Here is a 15913-nt window from a genome sequence, read left to right on the forward strand (position 1 = left end):
AGTAATCTAATAAGATATGATTAATTTTGCCATTTTGTCCTCCTATTCGGTTCTGTATGTATGTAAGAAAGGCTGTAGAACTTCAATTTATAATTTGTTTGTTTATTGGTGGTACAGAAAACGACACCGCAACTCTTCGGCATGATTGTCCCATGTATTTCAATGAGCGCCAAGGCAATGTTTTCCCCCACGGGCTAAATTCACACCACGTGACGGGGCGTTCCCGGGGGCGTTCCCAGACCAACCGACTGTATCTATTCAAGAACTATTTAACTAGTTCTTAGTTGTTAAAAAACTACAAACATGGCGGATGAGCGAATCTGACAGTTTAGAAGAGAGGTTAAGATATATGATTTTGAGAGATTAATAATCAGTATCCTGACGAAAAGATATTTATTCAGTGTTATCCACATTATATTTTATCTGCAACAGCATTGTGAATATCTGTAATGATACGTTTGGTCATTAACTTTTAGATGCATTATTATAAAAAAACACATGAGAAGAGTCTCCGCATGAAAGACCACGACTGGTAGATCAAAGTGCGGCTTCATATCTCTCCCAAATGGTAGGAAATTAAATTAAATTGAATGTGGAGAATTTTAAATGTGACCAGATGATTGACAGGAACATGTAACTAAGCAACAGAGCGATCAAAGATGCGATTATGACGAAGTTTGGCCCAAACTTGCCTACACTCAAAAGTATGTATGTTTTCTTGACAAATACTACATATTTTTAGGGCATAGTATAAGTAGGCGAATTGGGATGCAGTTCCGACACACTAACTAACTAACTAGGCCCCGCCCTTTTTTCTATGTATTAATTATTTAAATGAAGAATATTGTGATGTGTTCGTTCCCGGAAAACTCAAGACTACAATGGAGGCGTTTCAGGGAGAAACACTGACACTGATATATAACTCTCTTTTTCATGCTCAAACAGCAACAACACACACTAAAGAGATGGACACATCAAGGTCTGAAATCGCAACAAATCGAGACGTTCGGTCAGAATACAGACACAATCACATTAAGTTGATCATCTCTTACAGTTGGGTCTTGTTGAGTCTCACGGGACAACATTGACGTCAGAAATGGAAAGCATTCAAGTCCCTTCAGTAACAGGCCTGAGGACAGTCACTGCAACAACAGATCAAACACACACACGTCACATTTCATCTCTTTAATTTGATCAGTGGAATGAGAAACCATGAAGATGTGCTACAATAATGATAAAAAAGAAGTGCATTAAATGATTTCTATCATTCTAGACTCAGACTAACATTCATAAAGTGATCTAGCTGTAGTGCCAATTACATAGACAGACATGAAAATGATAATAATCACCATCTCATTCCTGGAATTATACAAAGTGTTTTTTTTTTCTCTCTTAAAGTACAAAAGTGTTCATTTGAGCAGCTGCCGAGAGTCTTTACATCAACATGCATGAAGGAAACACATTTGAATAATCTGAAAGCCTGTCTATTCCTCTCACAGGAGGACTTCGCTAAAGTCACAGAGTTTTGAGGCTGAAGTTATTAAACTTTGGCAGTTTATCTTTGAATCTTTTTCACAAAGAAAGAGCAACACACAAGATATACGGATAAACTCAGTCATAAAGTTATCATCACTCACAGTAGTTATTCACAGTGTGCGGCGCTCATATGTTTAATAAAGTTGGATAAAGTCTCTGTTTGTGTTCATAAATGCCCGGCTTTAGCTGCCATAGGGGTCTCTAAAGTTAAACTGTGTGTTTTCTTTATTCCTCATATCGTCTTCATCTCAACGCCTTGTTTTCACAGAGGACAAACTGAGATATGCCTGAACTCGTTTCCATATGGGTGTAATAGTTCTGGATTACTGAAGTCCAGCTGCCTAAAAGTGTTCATATGAAGGCACTCGGTTGCTCTCGTCCTGTTTAAAGCTAAAGAAGTCTCAGTTTATCTCTCACAATCACTTTTGCTACGGCTTGCACCATCAGATGCTTGAATCTCGACATGCAAAAACTGTCCTCATAAACCCTATCAGTAATAGCAGTAAACCAATCACACACTCAATAACCATCAAAGCCCAGTGTTATTGTCAAATCCTGCTGTGTGTGTGTGTGTGTAATTGGCAGTAGGTGGATTTTAAACACTAATTAACGCTGCTAATGCAGCTACTGTACGCTTGTTTCTCTGAGGAAACGTACAAGGGTTTCTCAGTCTCGCTGGTACAAATGTGCCCCTGAGAACCAGCGATTTACCTGTGTGTATCTGGCCTTGTGTGCACATCCTGGGCTTTTCGGAGATTTCAAATGGCCATGAAGGTGATATATATGATATAAAAATTATATCATATGACATTTAAAAATTAAATATCATTTAAATAGAGTGGGGAGAATCGAGAAACTGTCATACGAGGAACTTCAACAACTCATGGCGTCAGATCGATTAACCACATCTTTCATAAAAGTTTGTTATATAATGTGTGTGTGTGTGTGTATATATATTTATATATATATGACACACACAAACATGTATATAATATACTGTAGGTTTTTTGTTAGTTGTGATTAATCGATTTGACAGCCATATATATATATATATATATATATATATATATATATATATATATATATATACGTATATATATATATATATATATATATATATATAATTATATCCTGCAAGCAAAAAAAATTACACATAATATTTGATAAAGTTGTCACTTTTTTCAGGGTAAGCCGTCATGTAAAATGTTGCAATTTTAAATAATTAATTGTATTATTATTATTCATTTTAATTATTAATTCATATATTATACTAAGCAATAAAATATTAATTTATAACAATTATAATGACTATAAAATTAATAATATACTATATATAGCATATTTAATTATATATGTCTGTTAGCTTACTCATTTTTATGGTTTCATGATTTTTTTTTCAATTATTTGACTATTTAAATTGATTGCCTAGAAGTCAGGTTCACACCCCATGCAGTGTGACAACATGCCCCGTTTAAAAGAATAGCTTTATGGTGTGTGTCTATACAGAAACTGACTCTCAAAACTAGTTAATCACTAGAATAACAGCTATAGCCTGGCCTCCCCTATAGTAGTCAACATTTAGATCAAAACTTATTCCCGTTCCCGTACTTTTCATGAGCTTTTTTGATCCACTTCAAATGTTGACTGTATATTATTAGTAATAAAAAAGTTCTCAAACATCAAACATTCAAATGCCTTTTTTCCCTAGTCCAACATCATGCAATCTGTCCTCGTCATCACCACACACAACCCTCATCAGAATATTAGACAAGACGTCTTGATACAGACTCAGACAAACCCATCCAGGAAGATACAGCAAGGTCACCAGTCCCATGAAATTAAGGGGATAATGGGAATAATCCCAGGAACATGCGCCGAAGAGCCTGAGAGCGAAGCCCCAGCTGAACTCCCAGGCGTAGATGAAGCAGATGTAGATGGGAAGCCTCCGCCAGGTTCTCCATCCTCTCCTGAAGTGCAGGTGCAGGTAAAGCTTCTCCACCACGAAGCTGCAGCTTCCATACATGAAGAAGGACCACAGGGACGTGTGACCCTTCAAGGTCCGGTCCTCTTTCTCGAACAGATTAAACACAGAAGTGAAGACCACCTCATCCAGAAAGCCGTGCATCCCGAAGAACACGAAGCGCAGGAGTCCGGGTAACCCGCTCGCGCGCACCCCGTTCTCCTGATACTGCAGGTGCAACACGCCTTTATGAAAGATGTTTGAGAAGTATAACGCGAGCATGTAATGCACCACGAGCTGCGTGAGCGACACCACTCTGATGTTCTCCGTGCAGGTCACCAGATTCCCGATTAAAATCTGCAGGCAGATGTATAGCGACGGGTAGAAGACGAGGTGGAAAACGACCGGGCGCCCGTGGAAGCATCTCTTCTGCTGGTAGATCTTCTCCAGGAGCAGATGCGTGACGGAGTGCGCGATGCACAGGTACGGAGAGGAGAAACCCAGCAGTGTGAGGTCGTGTTCGTCCAGAAAGTGGCGCGCGGAGGACAGAAGGATGTCCAGTGTGACTCCGTGCATCCCGTAGAAATACATGCGCATCCACTGCGGTAAAGCGCGTGCTGTGTCGCGCGCCCCCGGGCTCGTCGTCGTCATCATCATCATATCTCTCCTTAAAACACACTCAGATGTCGACGCGTCTTTTTCTTAAAGGCCATTTGAGTCGCCGGTGACCCGCTGCAGCCCCGCGAAGGCACACGATCTCACTGACCGCATTCTTGCTCTATCATTGGAAGGAGCGGAATGAGAAGAGAAGAAAATACAGAGACGTAATGACACCCTCCGCCAGGTGGCGCTGTCCTACACATCCGACTGTACAACGTCCCCAAAGTGCTGAATAGGCTACGCATCATAGCCTACAATTCTTCACAACAACACAATAATATATTAATTATATATTGTTTTATTGTATTATATATTAGGCTATATTGTTTGGTTATTTGTTTTATTTTTGCATTGGTTATTTTTTTTAAATAAAGGAAATATATTATATATATATTTTTATGTAAGTTTTTTTTATAAACGTTATTTTTATGTTATATCTTATTACAATTATTTTATTGTGAAATATTATTTTTTTGTTGTTTATAATAATGTTTAATAATATTTATTATGTTTTGTATTTTTATTTTATAAATATTAAATATATAGCCTATATTTACATTAAACTATATAAGCTTAATTAAAAACATTTAGATATATTATAGGCCATATAACTTTATTCATGCTACTTTATAAATGTATATTTTTATGGTAAATGTTATTATGGATAAATATATTATTTATAAATAATTATATCTAACTACTGAAATGTATTGTTAAATATTATTTTACTTTTTATAATACTTTTTAATAATACTTTTTAAATTATTTATATAATATTTAGTAATTCTCTCTCTCTCCTACTCTCACTAAATGTATTACAATCCTTACCATAGAAAGGACCCTTGGGTTTCTGAAGTAATCTCTCTCTTCAGGACTTGACATTGGTCGATTTAAAACTCAATTCCCTGTCAGGACAAGTCGAATTTCATTCATATTTAAAACCCTTATAGTAAAGTGTAATTCGACACACAGATTAGAAACAGTGTTACAAGAGTTATATGTACACTACTTGATTAAGCGTTATTTTAAATTCCACATATAGGCCTAGAATGTTTGCGTAATTGTTGTAAAATCTAAAGCAATAAAATGCCACAGTGAGGCTGGAGCTCTTGACTCTCCTGCATGACTGAACAACATCACACACACACACACACACACACACACACACACACACACACACACACACACACACACACACACACACACACACACACACACACACACACACACACACACACACACACACACTATCATCTCAGTTCTCGGTTCTCCTCTGCTGCGTTTGGAGGTGACAGATTAGCTCAGAGAATCCAGCGCGTTATCTATGAGAGACACAGCAATAACACACACAAGTGCTCAGAGGCTCCATATCAGAAGTCACACAGACAAAAAAAAAATTTTTTTTTTTTTTTAAAAAGTCACACCAACAGACATCAAACAACTATATCCAACACAAACATGTACAAATTGTTAAATATCTATTTAGTCATTTACTGTTAACTGTGAAACACATCATAAGATTGGCAGCTGTAATGTTTAAGGGAAGTTCTGTTTTATTAAAAAACTAATTTCTCAAATGTATACTATATTTCATTGGCCGAGCTGCAGTTCTTCAAAGCGACACTAGATGGAAGCAAAGCGCGTTTTAACTCGTTGTAAAGTCATGATGCATCTTTTGCCCTTAGGAAAGAAACAATAATTTAATGTGAATGGCACATTATCAGCATGCTGGTGCATGACATCGTTCAGAACATTACAGCAAAGCTCAAAGCAATAAATCGCTTTCATTTAACCCAGCATGGCCACCGCAGTTCAGATTAGCATCAAATGTTCACCATTATCAAATCTCAATTCACCCAAAACATCACTAATGTAGCCTATTATGAGATTTATTTTTTCCTAATGCAAGTCACTGGGTGTTTGGATAGTGTGTGTGTTCACTTACACTAATGTTATCCGCTGTAATCACTATATCAAATAAGCCTTTCATTTGTGTTTCGATTCAAATTTGCCGTGTCCCTAGTTTTAAATCCCGCCGTTTTTAAAATGTTTTAAATCCCCATGTAGTCAATAATTGTATATCTTTGATAAATACAATTACATATTTAAACGTTTATTTCTTTGAAAAAATTTCGTCATGCCTTAAAATATCTTGATTGTAACCCGACACTCTTTCCTCATTTAGTATTCGCGGTTCTATGAATATGCAAATGAGCCCCGCCTCCACTCAATCACTCGCTGACGATCACACGTTGATCTGATAGGAAGGTAGTTTGTGACGTCAGAAACACCAGCGATTTTAAACTGGGTTTTTGAGACTGTCTTTGGTTCACTGCAGTTTTAAAGAGGAAATACTCAGGAATGCTGTCGACTTATCAATTTACACATGGTTTGTCTTAAAGCATATTAAAAACACCACATAGACATATAAACTGGATTTTTTACCACAGGGGGACTTTAAAAAGGGCAGATTTCTGCGAAAATGTGAATCTGTGAACATGTTACATGCAGATGCACGGCGTCACTGTTTGCACAACTTCATTTTTTTTTTTTTAGTTTACATGTAAAGATGACAGTAAAGGCATCATTGTCTTGTAAATGAATTCATTAGCCGCTAAATGAATTCATTTCAATTCATTAGCCGCTAAATACCTAAGAATAATAAAATCCCTACAAACAAGTGTGTTTATAATTACGACAATTAATAAAAATAATATTTTAAGAAATACCAGTTTGGAATATCAATTAGCATAACGAGCCGTTTTGTAAAGCTAAAATTAGGCTAGCAAATGTGTACACCCTTTATTTTTCCGGGTAAAACGCTTCTCAAACAAGAACAAATGTGGGCGGGGCTTGCTTTTGTCTGTGCGGAATTGATTGGCCAGTTATGGTTTACAATTGGCTGATGTCATGTGAGTGATAGGTTAAGCCCCGCCCCATCAGCAGAGAAGAGATGATGTCACTGCAAGTGGAGGGGAAGATGTTCTGATTAAAAATGGAGAGGAACATGAATTTAAACAAATAATTCCGTGCACAGATAAATCGTTCATAATAAATATTGCAATATTCAATACAAAATAAGAACTGGTTACTAGACAGTAGTCATATGGCTCTAGATGACTGATGTCGTCATCTGTTCAGGTCAGTGAAAAAGATGAACTCACTCCATGCACGATTTTAATAGATATCTAAAAATGTAATCTCAGATCCCATTTCCTCCAATTTGCGGCGCTTATTGGGTTGAGACTCTGCGTGTGTTCAGTGTCAGTCGGGTCACGTGTGTGTGTGTGTGTGTGTGTCCCACGAGGAGACTCACTCTTGTTTACAGTTGCTGGGTTTCATTAGGTATTCCCTTCACTACACGGGTCCTCCGTACTCAGCCGTGCATCCGTAACGAGGTTTGAAATGCCCTTCTTCAATCTAAATGTGTTCTTGCTGTTACTCACTGGAGTATTATATTTACAAAACGTGAGATTGGAATAAAATTTGGATGACAACTATTGCACCACGAATAAAGTGAATAGAATACATTTGTCATCGAGTTTACAGTTAAGTCACGTGTTTTTTTCCCCGCCTGAGACTATTAATCAAGACCCAGATATTTAGGAAATTAATCAGTAATAATATAGCTGCGAGCAGCGATTGCGGGCCCAAGCCGGTGGCACCGCAACCCCGATGCCTTTAGTTACCCAAAGGCACCGGGATGGTGGTACCGCCGGCTTTGGCGCTTTATCGCTGCTCACATCTATATTTATATTTAATATAAAGCCGGTGGCACCGCCACCTTGGTGCCTTTAGGGTTATTCTGTACGACGTGTAAAAACATAACCCCCGCTTTGACTATCAAAAAGAAGTGTATTTTAGAGCTTGCATCAATGCGGACTCGATGCGCTGTGCGCTGTAACTCCATGTGGCTTTAAGCGCATCATTCTCCACTCGGGATGCAGGGCTCCAGACTAACTTTTTTTACTAGGAGCGCTGTTGCCCCTGACTGAAAATTTTAGGAGCGCAAGCAGAAAATTTAGGGGCACACCTTAAATCAGCTTGCAATGCAATTATTCAAATTTCCCCCAAAATAACTGTAATACTGACAAATTCTTTAATAATAAATAGACTTGACATTATGATATGCTGTTTTATTTTAAGTTCACAGGGCTCCAGACTCAAAGTTGAGGGCAGCATCACCTCAAATGAGAACTCACAGCGAGTTCTACAAAAAAATAAAATAAAATAAAAATGTGGTAGCACGGAGGCTGACAATAAATTACTAAGCTTAATTTAGGGTGTAGATGAAAGTAGATGAAATTAACTTTAGTTACTATCATTTATAATGTCTTAATATTAATTAATAAAAGTAGTGAAATATGTATATGGATTATGGAGTGAAAATAGCCAATAAACATCCTGTTTACAATGGTAGCCTATTATTATTTTTTGTGTTTAAATAAGAGTTTTCCAACATCTTAATTTTTCGTTTTAGGACAATCTTTAAAGGATGAACAAAAAATGTGTTGGTAATCACATAAAAAATACAAATATGATATTATTGAAGTGCTGGGAAAAGATGTGTAGTAGGCTACTTGTAAGCATTTGATAATTTCTTACACATTATCATATTTATGGTTAGAATTAACTTACTACATTAGCCTAAATGCATGGTTCTGATAGGCTGATTTGTGGACTGAAAGCCTAACGTCAAGTGTTTCTCCTGGTTTCCACGTCAGCGCTGTTTGATTTGATATGGTTTATAACAGAACTCTGCGCCGAATCGGAGTGTTTCTCACTGGATCTCGTGGTGTTGATGTTATTAATTCTGAGGCGAATTCAATGGATTTCTTTACTGGATCTAGTAACAGTGTTGCGTGAGCAAGATCGACCCGCGACTGGCAAGTTCGGGGCTTTATTTTGTCAATGGTTCGGATCGCTGCTGCTGCTCCACGGTCCTAATCATAGCTATGAGTGGCGTATTTTCGTTCCACTTTCATTTTGTTTACATTCGCTGCTAGGTAACGACTAACGAGTCGATAGATCGCTGATTGCTCAGACGCACATCAGGTTGTAATATTTGTTTCCGTCTCCTTCCCACAAACGTTTACGCGCGCTATTCTTGTCACGGATTCATTGACGCCCCCCTTCCACGCTTTACCATGCGTTTAACGTGTGGCAAATTTACTGGTCGCACATGTGCGACTGGATGTAAAATTCAGTCGCACACTCTCAAATTTTGGTCGCAAAATGCGACCATTTGGTCGCAGTCTGGAGCCCTGGGATGCGCATAAGCGTTTTGTGCCACACTGTACTGAGCCTTTCATATCATAATGCAGTGACGCAATGACAGATTATTAATTGCCTTTCTTGTTCTGTTCTATCTATTATATGTTGATAATAGATAGGACAGAGCACTAAAAACCTCAAACAAAGCACTAAAAACTTAAGCTGTTTGCTGTGTAGTCTGAGAATGAGCTGTTTGATTTGCACCCTCTTCCTCTTCACTGTCCTCCATAAAAACCAGCTATTCAGGTCTATGTTGTTCTAGAAAGTTTGTATGTTGCTGCCTCAATTAACATCTCTGCTATACATTTAAAACATGGCTATATCTAAAATAATTTATCTTTTTGATTTTTGTTATCTTGTTTTTCATGAATATTTTACAACAATACAAAGAGCAATGTGTATTTTCCAATAATATAGTTTGTAATGGCTTTTTTTGTCATAGATTATAATCATATATTTTTTGGATTTTGTTATTTATCTTTATAATGAAGTTGTCTGTATTAAGTAGATTGTGTTTAACACACACAAGAGTGATTTATTAGTTCAACACATAGTTATAGAAATTCTACTTTATCTAAAAAAACCCTGCACTTTATATACACACACACACACACCACACACACACACACATAAATACATGTAAATAAAAATCCAAAAAAAAAAACCATCAAATGTGTTTTTAGTCAGAGTATTATTTTATACAGAAACAAATATTTGTAATTCAGATAAGAATGAAGTTAGTGTTTTAAAATCTTAAGGAAAACAAATATATTGAAATATAGCACATGAATTTTAAATTCATTCAACTTCAATCACAAATACAATCTTACTTTTATTTAAAGCAAACTATACATTTAAAAGATGGGGGTTATATGCCTATTTTGTCATTTAAAAATATTGTTATGCAAAATTGTTATGCAAAAAGACAAGGACTTAGAGACAAGGACTTGTAGGAAAAATCACAGCCAGCCACACACACACACACACACACACACATAAACACAGACAACAGCCCTCCCCTCCCCACACAGACACACACACCCACACACACACACAGAGAGAGAGAGAGAGAGAGAGAGAGAGAGAGAGAGAGAGAATCGCAGGGGAAATAAATCCATTCAAACTACAATATCTGACTTTCTGTTGCTCAGAGCGAATGACTTTAAATTGGAAAGTTGATCGGCTTGACGAGAACAATATACGTGGTAAGTTTTGTAACTGTAGGTAAATTGAGCAAAGTTATAACACACTTTATGTGTCCTTTTTTAGTCATAAAATTCATGTCCTCGCCACGGCCAGACCGTTCGAGATATCAAAAATCCGTCCGGAATTGAGCATCCTCAATGTCTTGACTTCATGCACACCGAGTTTGGTTGTGATTGGTAAACACATGCATTGTGATTTGATGTATTTCTCCTAGGACAATTATTCAAACAACCCATAATTCATAATTCATAAATAACTTCCATTTGAACTGTCATAAAACTTAGAGCACGAAAGTTGTTTGGCCTGATGTGATCTTTAATTGTACCGAGTTTCATATTAATTCATGCAAGTGTGTTTGATTTATGGACAAATTTTTGAATCCCAGTCCAGGGGGCGCTGTCGAGCCGCCCTGCCACGCCCGGTTACCAGCTTCAGCCCGGCCCTGATGGCCATGGGTTCTGACCCGTGTGCAAAGTTTCAAGAGTTTTAGAGGATGTTAAGGCCCCCGAAAATGCCAGAGAAGTTGCACACAGCAAATAAAGGGTTAAAATTAACCTGACAGGCGCCCCTCCTCTCACTCACACAGAGAGACACTGAGAGACTGGCAAAATTCTGAGATTTTCTCTACATTCAAACAAACATATCTGACTTTCTGTGGGTCCTAGCTAATGGGTGTCAATTAGAAAGTTGTCCGGCTCGAGGAGTACAATATACATACTGATTTTTGTAACTGTAGATAAAACTAACAACCCCACTTTTGTCAAAAGGTGGCGCTACTGAGCCCTCACCACACCCGTTTCTGAAACGTTGCACATGTCTACTGGCTAATAAATGTGATGTGTCTGTCGAGTTTCATGCAATTTGAAGCATGCTAAGAGTCTCAAAAGCATCCTAAAAGAATGGTAAAGTTTGATGCGTTGCCACGGCAACAGTTTCAAAGATATCAAGAATCCATTTACAGGTCTTCATCTGCCATGTATTTGCATTATACAGATGAAGTTTGAAGCAAATCGAGTTAAAATTAGAGGGTGATTTCAAAGCATTTTGAAAATGACACACTTCCTGCTGCCAGTTGGTGGCGCTATAACTTTGACTCACAATAGTCACATCCATGTGATCGTCCTCTTACAGCGAACACACTGCTGAAGTTTCATCAAGATCGGTTGATGTGTGCTGAAGTTATGATACACTTCCTGTTTCACGTTTCTCGCCATAATTTTGTTTCCTCGCCACGGCCAAACCGTTCGAGATATCAAAAATCCCCTCGCAAACTTTCATCCTCAATGTCTTGACTTCACGCTGATCGAGTTTCGTCGAATTTGGATCAAAGCTCTAGGAGGAGTATTAAAAATTCCATTGCGAGTGTTTTACAAACAACCCTAAATAGCCGACTTCCTGTTGGGCTGGGGTAAAAAGTAAAAGCACGAGGTATAGATGAAACGATGAGATCAACATGTGTACCGAGTTTCATATTATTACATGCAAGCGTGTTTGATTTATGGACCAAGTGTTCGGACCCCGTTCCAGGGGGCGCTGTCTAGCCCCCCTGCCACGCCCGGGTACCATCTTCAGCCCGGCCCTGATGGCCGCGGGTTCTGACCCGTGTGCAAAGTTTCAAGAGTTTTTGAGCATGTTAAGGGCCCCAAAAGTGCCCGAATAGTCGTATAAATAATAATAATAATAATAAATATAGCTGCGAGCAGCGATGGCGGGCCCAAGCCGGTGGCACCGCAACCCCGGTTCCTTTAGTTACCTAAATGCACCCGGGTGGCGGTGCCGAAGGCTTTGGCCCTTTTATGATTAAATGTTAAAACGGCTTGCCATACTCTGTCATTTCGACTAGTCACAATTATGTTACAGATATCTTAAATGATAATACAAACTATCCAAAATGTAATTACGAATAGACAGAAAGACGTTGTTGATATCTACAATGTTAATTCCGGACAGGCAAACTTAGCTTTTAAATGTTAAAAGGGCTTGCCATACAGGGATGTAGGCTCAGAGAGAGGCTCACCATATTCAAACCAAAATATCTGACTTCCTCTTGGTCCGAGCTAATGACTATGTATTAGAAAGTTGTCCGGCTTGAGGAGTACAATGTATATAGCGATTTTTGTAACTGTAGATAAAACTAACAACCCCACTTTTGTCAAAAGGTGGCGCTATTTAGTCCTTGCACTATGCCCGTTTCTGAAACGTTGCACATGTCTACTGGCTAATAAATGTGATGTATCTGTTGAGTTTCAAGCAATTTCAATTTCAATTTCAATTTGACTGTTGAAAAGAAGTGCGCCGATTAGATACTCAGGATCGGTATCGGCTCTGACACTGCCATCTTTGACGAGGCTGATTCAAATTCTATATTGTGCATATATACTATTCTATGTTAGGCACAAAGGCACAAAAACTTTCTAAAGTACCATAAAGTTTTTGTGTACTGTATTATTAGTGTTCTGAAGCTATTATGTGATATAGAAATTAATATTTAAGTCATTAAATTCAAGAACACAAACTTTTCCCTCTCTGCGCCTGTCAGTCATTCTCCATTCAGCATTCAAACAGCACGTCACATTCGGTTACAGTCAATGATGAAACGATCTTCAAGATGATTGAATGTTAATCCTATTATACTGGATCTTTAAGATAAAGGTCTAAATGTCTATATTTTCGAATGAAGAAACTTTTTCTTGCTGGACTTTATTGCTGTAACTTAACCGTGTTACTTTCTACCGGGTGTCGGACGCTGTCGGTTAGATCACAACACTAGAGTCAGAGCACTATAATTGTTCTTCACGCACACAGTAACTGAAATTTAAAACCTTTAAAAGAGAAGGCTCAATAAACTATTGCATAGATAGATAATGTATAATACACTGTTCATAAATATGTATTTCCTTTGTGCTTTGAACTTTTCAATACGGATTCACTGCGCTGTAACTTCATGTGGCTTCAAGCACATCATTCTCCGCTCGGGATGCACATAAGTGCTTTGTGCTGCACCGTATCGGAGCCGTAATATCATAATGCAGTGACGTAATGACAGATTATTAATTGCCTTTCAATTATATGTTGCTGCGTCATTAAACATCTGTCCTATGCATTTCAAACATTTATAGCAGCCATGGCTATATTTTTTTTTATGATTTTTGTTATCTTGTTTTTCATGAATGTATTTTTCAAAAATAAGAGCAATGTGTATTATCTATTATTAATATGGTTTATAATAGCATTTTTGTCATAGATTATGACAAAGTAATCATATGATCCACCAGCGAGGAACCAGCAGAACAGAGTGAACATTCTTTCTGTTTAGTTCAATCCTACTTAATAGGAATTTATTTAAAATGCTCGCTCTACTCCACACCATTAATGTCTTGTGCGGACATCCGTATTTCGACTTTCGATTTTAAGTAAGCGATTTAAAAGCTCCCAAGTCCCAGCGGAGTCACACGTTGATTAACCGGTGGGAATATACACAATAGGCCTACCTGATATTGAACACAAGAGGGCAGTATAGCACTACGTATGACTCAGATTATTATTTTTTTATGAATTTTACAACAATTATGGCTGTTTTTGAACGTTAACATAATTCTTAAATGAAAAAAAGGAAAAATTGGGGAAGTTATAATATTTGTATAATTTAATTTAGAAACAAATGATGTATAATTACATTTTTAGAAGATATGAGGCTTTTAGTGTTTACTTTTTTGACATTACTTTAATCTTTTGCCATAGTTGCACATGTCTACTGGCTAATAAATGTGATGTATCTGTTGAGTTTCAAGCAATTTCAAGCATGCTAAGAGTCCCAAAAGCATCAAAAAAGAATGTTAAAGTTCGATTCGTTGCCACGGCAACAGTATCAAAGATATCAAAAATTCATTCACAGGTCTACATCTGCCGTGTATTTACATTATACAGATGAAGTTTGAAGCAAATCGGTTAAAAATAAGAGATTGGTTTCAAAGCATTTTGAAAGTGACACACTTCCTGCTGCCAGTTGGTGGCGCTATAATTTTGACTCACAATAGTCACATCCATGTGATCGGTCTCTTACAGCGAAAACACTGCTGAAGTTTCATCAAGATCAGTTAATGTATGCTGAAGTTATAACACACATCCTGTTTCATGTTTCTCGCCATAATTTCGTTTCCTCGCCACGGCCAAACCGTTCGAGATATAAAAAATTCCTTGGCACCTTTTCATTCTTAATGTCTTGACTTCACGCTGATCGAGTTTTGTCGAATTTGGTTCAGTGCTCTAGGAGCAATACTTTAAATTCCATTGCATGTGTTTTAAACACAACCCTAAATAGCCGTCTTCCTGTTGGGCTGGGGTAAAAAGTAAGAGTGTGAAGTAGGCTATATATGAAACGATGAGATCTATATGTGTACCAAGTTTCATATTATTACATGCAAGTGTGTTTGATTTATGGACCAAATTTTCAGACCAAGTTTATTGACCAAGTTAATCTGATTAATAAACTAATTATATAAAACTATTGTCAATGCACTACAATTAAACTAGTTATATGTCTTTACTTATAAAAAATAAAAATAAAAACTTATTTAAAAAATACCAGGCTTGAGAAATGTATTTTCTTTATGCAGGTCATACACACAGCAGTGAAATGGTTAAGCCCCCTCCCCCTGCACACTCACACACACACAGACAGCCAGCCAGCCAGCCAAAGACACAGAGACATGTAGGCTCAGAGTGACCATATTCAAACAAAAATATCTGAGTTTCTGTGGGTCCTAGCTAATAAGTGTAAATTAGAAAGTTGTCCGGCTCGAGGAGTACAATATACATACCAATTTTTGTAACTCTAGTTAAAACTAACAACCCCACTTTTGTCAAAAGGTGGCGCTACTGAGCCCTCACCACGCCCGTTTCTGAAACTTTGCACATGTCTACTGGCTAATAAATGTGATGTGTCTGTCGAGTTTCATGCATTTTGAAGCATGCTAAGGGTCTCAAAAGCATCCTAAAAGCATCCTAAAAGAAGGGTAAAGTTTGATGCGTCGCCACGGCAACAGTTTCAAAGATATCAAGAATCCATTCACAGGTCTACATCTATCGTATGTTTACATTATACAGATGAAGTTTGAAGCAAATCGGGTAAAAATAAAAGGGTGATATCAAAGCATTTTGAAAGTGACACACTTCCTGCTGCCAGTTGGTGGCGCTATAACTTTGACTCACAATAGTCACATCCATGTGATCGTCCTCTTACAGCGAACACACTGCTGAAGTTTCATCAAGATCAGT

At 37.6% G+C, this 15913-nt stretch overlaps 1 protein-coding gene across 1 annotated transcript; it reads right to left on the reverse strand.

Annotated features, from left to right (window-relative positions):
• Positions 1–2647: 2647 nt before the first annotated feature.
• Positions 2648–4357, reverse strand: tmem229a (transmembrane protein 229A). Its single transcript, XM_039660715.2, has one exon. The coding sequence runs from the start codon at positions 4154–4156 to the stop codon at positions 3224–3226; it is 933 nt and encodes a 310-aa protein (XP_039516649.1). The 5' UTR covers positions 4157–4357; the 3' UTR covers positions 2648–3223.
• Between the last annotated feature and the right edge of the window lie 11556 nt (positions 4358–15913).

The sequence above is a fragment of the Pimephales promelas genome, chromosome 24 (assembly GCF_988280905.1).
Source record: "Pimephales promelas chromosome 24, fPimPro1.hap1.1, whole genome shotgun sequence".
Taxonomy (NCBI): Eukaryota; Metazoa; Chordata; class Actinopteri; order Cypriniformes; family Leuciscidae; genus Pimephales; species Pimephales promelas.

Bases quoted from the DNA above. Each gene is read 5' to 3' on its own strand.
- tmem229a (XM_039660715.2), bottom strand. From the start codon at position 4,156: ATGATGATGATGACGACGACGAGCCCGGGGGCGCGCGACACAGCACGC.